The sequence below is a fragment of the Sturnira hondurensis genome, unplaced genomic scaffold, assembly GCF_014824575.4.
Source record: "Sturnira hondurensis isolate 20B ecotype Veracruz unplaced genomic scaffold, ASM1482457v3 Scaffold0004786, whole genome shotgun sequence".
Taxonomy (NCBI): Eukaryota; Metazoa; Chordata; class Mammalia; order Chiroptera; family Phyllostomidae; genus Sturnira; species Sturnira hondurensis.
Genome location: NW_028077417.1, coordinates 1,207,883 through 1,213,882, shown reverse-complemented (window position 1 = coordinate 1,213,882; position 6,000 = coordinate 1,207,883). Strand labels below are relative to the sequence as shown.

Below are 6,000 nucleotides of genomic sequence, written 5' to 3'. Positions count from 1 at the left end.
ATACAGCAAGGTCCACCTGGTCAGTCTTATGGGAACAGTCTGGGCCCTGAGTTCCTGATGATCTTGTCTTGGAGACATCTCCTTCTTTCCTTGCCAATCCTTACTAACATTCCTTGTCTTTCAGGCAAAAAGACAAGGGAGGCTGAGGGTGCACTTGTTTATTCGATGGATGGGTGGATGATTTTTGGTATTTTGGGTTCAAACCCTGGGGCTGGGCTGTGTGACCTCGGGCACATTTCTTCTCTCTAGGTTTTTGTTTCCTCATTTTTCACATTACATTTGATTAGATGCCCCCACTCTGATATAGTATTTACTCATGTATCTTTCCTTCAGTAAACCTTATATAAGTGAAACCTTCCTGTAGACACGGGGCTTGATGCCAGGGATTCAGCAAAAAGAGTGGCGAGTGTCTGCTCCGAAAAAGATCACACTTCCATTCTGTAACGTTTTTTGTTCATGCTTTTCCTTCATGCTGACTTACCTTTTCAGAAAATGCTCCCACTTCCGCTGGAGAATGGAAACTGGCAGAGGGGAAGAGAAAACATCCCATTTGTGCCTTTGCTATTTTAGGGGAGGTTAAAATTACGAGCCAAAGTGGAGTGATGCGCTCACTGGAGTGACCGAAGTTCCCAAAGACCAGAGAAAACCCAGGTCCTCTGCTTGTGAAGTGGCTCGAGCTTTTAGGCGTGAGGCAGTATTACATAAATTCAAGCTCCCTCCTGATCGTACCCTGAGTTGCCTGAAGGGGGGAATGGCACTGTCTGAGTGTGCAGGCGGGACGCTCAGGCGGACACTGCAACCGGAGCGAGGAGAGCCCGCCCGCACCACCTGTCCCCGCCAGCATTCCAGAGTAGAGGCTGAATTGGCAGAGAGCCGGCCCGGATCCGTCGCCGCCTCAGTTGGCGAGGGCCCTCCTAGGGGTGTGTCTCACGGATTCAACTCCCAGCCGCTGCTGGACGAGTCCCTAAAGGCGTCTTCCTCCCTGGCGGGAGACGCGTGCGCCCCACTCTTCACGCTGCTGCCCCGAGGCCGCCGCAGGCGGATGCACGACCTCAGGAGACGCTGGGACCTGGGCTCCCTCTGCCGGGCCCTGCTCACTAGGGGCCTGGCAGCCCTGGGCCACTCTCTGAAGCACGTGCTCGGTGCGATCTTCTCCAAGATTTTCGGCCCGCTAGCCAGGTACGTTTCAGGCGAAAAAGGGATTCGCACCCCCTGGCCTGTGTGAGAGGGAGCTGTGCGAGGAGGGAAGGCAGCCGTGAGGGGAAGGGGAGGGCGCAAAGTTCCAGCTGGCTCCGGGCAACGGGGCTTGGGCGCTCCGCGGGGACACAGCGCGCTTTTGACCACGCTGCAGCTCCCTCCACGGGCGCCGGCAACGCAGTGCCTCTGCTAGCTGGTCAAGCTGCTAGCTGACTCCTTCCCTCAGGGGAACTCAGCACGCCCAACTCCGATCTCACTCCAGGCGGCCTCCAAGGTGGGCAACCGGGTGCGAGACGGGAGGTTTAGGAGGGGGGAGAAGGGGAGGAAGCCCACTTGGGCACGCTGGGGGTTGGCGGCGTAAGCGCCAAGGGAACTGGGGGAAAGAAGAGCCTGGGAGTGTGTGGTGGGCGAATTGGGATGGAGATGGGAGCCACGAAGCCACCCAAAGTGCAGGGAGACGCGAGGGGGCGCAGACCGGGGGTGTGAGTTGAGAAGTGGGGTAACCGGGGTTCTAGGGGTACGAAACCCCGTGAAACGGCTCCTGAGAGCTCCGGCCCGGGGAGAGGGCAGGCGGCCAGCGGGAAGGAGTCGGGGGGTGGGGTGGGGGTGGTGTGCGGCAGAAGCCACAGCGCTGAGCCTGCCGGGAAGGAAGGAAGCGAGGAAGGGCGCCACTGCTGCCTGGCTGCCGCGGCAGTGGAGTACTCTGTGTGGAGGGGAGCGGGGGGAAGGGGCGCAACAGCGGCGCCAAGGGGAGGGGGGTTGCGGGCGCGCGGCGAGCGCGGGCTGAGCTGCGGGATTGACGTAACGAACTTGGGTTTCCCCCAGCGTCGGGAATATGGATGAGAAATCCAACAAGCTGCTGCTGGCTTTGGTGATGCTGTTCCTATTTGCCGTGATCGTCTTGCAATATGTGTGCCCCGGCACAGAATGTCAGCTCCTCCGTCTTCAGGCGTTCAGCTCCCCGATGCCGGACCCGTACCGCTCAGAGGATGAGAGCTCTGCCAGGTTCGTGCCCCGTTACAATTTCAGCCGAGGCGATCTCCTGCGAAAGGTAGACTTCGACATCAACGGCGATGACCTGATCGTGTTCCTGCACATTCAGAAGACCGGAGGTACCACTTTTGGCCGCCACCTGGTGCGAAACATCCAGCTGGAGCAGCCTTGCGAATGCCGAGTGGGTCAGAAGAAATGCACTTGCCACCGGCCGGGTAAGCGGGAGACCTGGCTCTTCTCCAGGTTCTCCACAGGCTGGAGCTGCGGGCTGCACGCCGACTGGACCGAGCTTACCAGCTGCGTGCCCGCAGTGGTGGATGGCAAGCGCGACGCCAGGCAGAGACCATCTAGGTGAGTGTGCGCCCGAGGTGTGCCGGAACGGACCTGGGCCTGGGTGGGCCGAGCTCAGGGAGGCGCGGCTGGAAGGTGCCTGCTACCCAATACTCAACTTGGCTACCCAGCAGTTGCTCCTCTGCTGGGCAGGTGCCAGGTGTCCTGGTGCGCACGCTGGTGGCCGCAGGACGCTTGTCAGGACGCTTGTCAGCTCCGGCCTGGGACAGCTGTCTGTCTGTCCTTTGGTGGGTCTGCTTGTTGGCTGTGAGGGAGCTTGGGGGAAGAGGCCAACCAGCGCCCCCCCGCCCCCCGCCCGCTGTTGGGACATGGTACCGTGTGCAGACTCTGAACTGGAGCGTCTGAAAGAGCCGCGTTGTGTGTAGTGTTCCTGAGCCTCACCTGTCCTCGCTCTTCTCACTCCAGTTCCGAATCAATTTCGTACTCTTTCCCACTCCCGAATTATTTCTCCCCTTTTATTCTCGCTTCCCCTATTTGTCTTTCTTTCTCATGCTCCTGATCTTGTCTTGATCTTGCCTTCTTCCGATTTCTCCTCTCACTTTGCTTCTCTTCTTTCTCTTTCATCATTTCTGATTTTTCTTTTTCAGTCTGACTTTTGTCGCCTCTCTACTCCTTTCTCTCCTCTGGATCTGCTCTTTCCAGAGAGTAGGTGTCCCTCTGCCCCTTGTTGAGGACACCGGAGAGAGCTCGTGTTACTCAGCTTGCTCCCCTCTCTACTGGCCGTTCGCCAGGCAACCAGGGCGTTTTTCCAGTGCAAGGGGCACCCTGTGGGTGGAAGGGAGAGCTGGGACACTGCTCCGACCCCTTATGGGGTTGAACCTTGAGAAACCGCTCGGTGATTTACAAACCCATGCCAGTGGCTGATGCAGAAAAACGTGATTTATGAAGAGCTTGTAGCCAATTGCTTTTGAAGCTAGGGCGTTTTTCTCCAAGAAGCCGCAATGCTGGGTTGGTGGAGATCGTGGAGTACCGTAAGGGGGGGGGCAGGGAGGGTGTATTGGGGTGCGTTGCTCCAGATAGGGCTCCCATTCTGCCTAAAACAAATCTTGGCTGCATTGGGAGTTCAGGGAATTGGCAAGGTAAATCTGGTTGCCAGGGGGCCTCCTGACTGGATCTCTGAGTAGGCAAGGACATGGCCGTGCTCTTTGCTTCCTCATCAGAGTGACCACAGGGACTCTTGAGGCTGCTGCTGCTGCTGCTGCAATGGCTGCCTTCCTAGACCCTCTCCCAGCACTGCCTGTTAACCCTCCGGGGGAGGTACGCTGCTCTGGACTAGGCAGCGCTTTGCACTGAACTAAGCAGCGCTTTGTATGTATCACTTGGAATGCCACAGCCAGGGCAGTTTTTTTCTGTGCAGTCACAGGCAAATGGAGCCCTCTGACTTTCTGGCCACTGCTGAGATTCAGAAGGAACCATCACCCCCTACTCATTGTCCCTTCTCTCAGTTTACAGTGTTCTTTCTTGAATGCTACAATTCTGGCAGAATCTGTTGAACTTTCATTTCCTTTCCAGCGCTAACAGATTTTTTTTTAAAACCATATTAAGAGAATTTTGCTCAGGAAGTTTGCCGCTTAAATTAATTATGAAAATTTTGTAAGTCATTGTCACCACAATATGCTGGTGTTTAAAAAGATCCCAACCAATTTGGCAATATTGCAAATAATTTCTCTTGCTGATGGAGTTTGTAGGTGTAGTGTGGCGTGGTGATAAAAAAAGCTCTTTAGGGCAAAAATAAAATTCCACAGTGACTGTGGCAGAGACGTAAAACTGGGGTCTTGGCCACCATGGAAGTTATGGCAATGTTTTAAGTTCCACAGGGCACGTGTGCATTTTAAAGTCCTTTTGGACATGGAGGTCAGGGCGTGATATCATCTATAAATTTACCTCTGAATTGCCCCATGTTGAAATAAAATTATTTGAAAAAGAAAAAATTTTTGTTGGGCATAAAAAGGGTGATATCAAGGTGTCATCTGTTCTAATCAAAGGAGAACCACTTGTTAAAAGAGAATTCCTGAATGTTAGAATACTTGCAAAAATGAAATAAAATTTGCTAGAGAAACACAGTGCTACCCTAAAGGCACCTTCCTTTATTTTTATTTTTTAATTTTTGTTTGAATACAGTTGTTTCCATTTGCCCACTCTCACTCCCCCACTCTGCCCCATCTTACCCACCCCCACTTCTCACCCTCCATCCTTCCCCCTTTTGGCTTTGTCTGTGGGTCCTTTATACGTGTTTCTTGAATACCCTTTCCTAAGGGCACCTTTTTATTTCATTAATTCCTACCCCTTTACAGAAATCTTCAAATTGACAAATGGTGAGAGTCTGTGATTTCCAGAATTTCCCAGGGTGTTAACAAATCCATTCTTGCAGGACCAGTTCTGTGAGTTCTGTTAATGTATTAGAGCCAAGGGGTATGCATAAATGAGAATGAGAGAGGAAGAGGGGTGGTGGTGGGAGAGAGAGAGAGAGAGAGAGAGAGAGAGAGAGAGAGAGAGAGAGATGAAAATTAGAAACAGAGGCAGCTGTACTGGTAGTGATGCATGAGGGGGAGGAGCTGGTCTTAGTAGATGAGAGAGAGTCAGCCATTGGGAATTCCTGTGTCCAGCAGTCTTCTGTGCCAGGTGGAGGTCTCTGTACTCTGCTAAACTGAGGGGACCACAGTTTAGCCTGTTTGGCCTGTGAGTTCTGACACCTGGGCCATACTTTCAGGCTAGTCACCAGCCAGCTTTGTGATCTTGGACCAGAGCCTGTCCAAGTCTGGTGTGTGTGAAGAGCACATTCCAATTTCTGATGAGCTTTCACATCTCTTGTCTCTGGTATTTCTCTATAAACTTGTGCTATCTTTGGGAAGAGGGCAGAGTGGGCAAAAGTATCCCCATTTATCAGATGAAAGTGAGGCCCAAAGGGACTGAAGGATTTTCCCAAGGTCATCAAACATGTTAGTGGCACAGCCAGAATCTTACTCCAGTTCTGTTTGACTCCACAGCTGTTTTCTTCTGTTCACTGTGCCTTGATCACTGAGAGTTTTTGCAAAAACACAGTGAGAGACATTTCATGTTAGTAACTATCACAGAGTGAACAATCAACAAATGTTAACGGATATTGTTATTGCCTACATCATCACAGTTTTTTTGTAATTTTACACATGTGAGTTTGGATGAGAGATTGGGCCAAGGTTGCCACACCCATTGGAAAAAGATTTCTACTTCTTTGAAACTTTATGCTCACTAAGATTAGGTCTCTTGGCTAGGTTGTAGAGGAGCTTCTCTTTGCTGTGTTGGAAATCACTACACATTAGAAAAGAATGGGAAGATCCTGGGGGCCTGATATTGTCAGTAAGGCCTTCAGCAGTAACAGGGGCCACCTTCTGACTCTCAACCATTCATTGACATTAGGGAGGGAAGAGAGGCAATGCTGGCCACTCACCAAGACCCTGAATCTTGCTTTCAGTGCTTCAT

The 6,000-nt window shown here is 52.5% G+C and overlaps 1 protein-coding gene across 1 annotated transcript in view; it reads left to right on the top strand.

Moving 5' to 3' along the window:
* The first annotated feature begins 751 nt into the window (after positions 1-751).
* The window catches only part of HS6ST2 (heparan sulfate 6-O-sulfotransferase 2), a 310,174-nt gene continuing 304,925 nt past the window's right edge, over positions 752-6,000 (top strand). Inside the window, exons 1-2 of the mRNA XM_037046059.1 lie at positions 752-1,179; positions 2,023-2,541. Of these exons, the coding sequence (XP_036901954.1) occupies positions 752-1,179; positions 2,023-2,541 (947 nt within the window). The remainder of the gene's footprint in view (positions 1,180-2,022; positions 2,542-6,000) is intronic.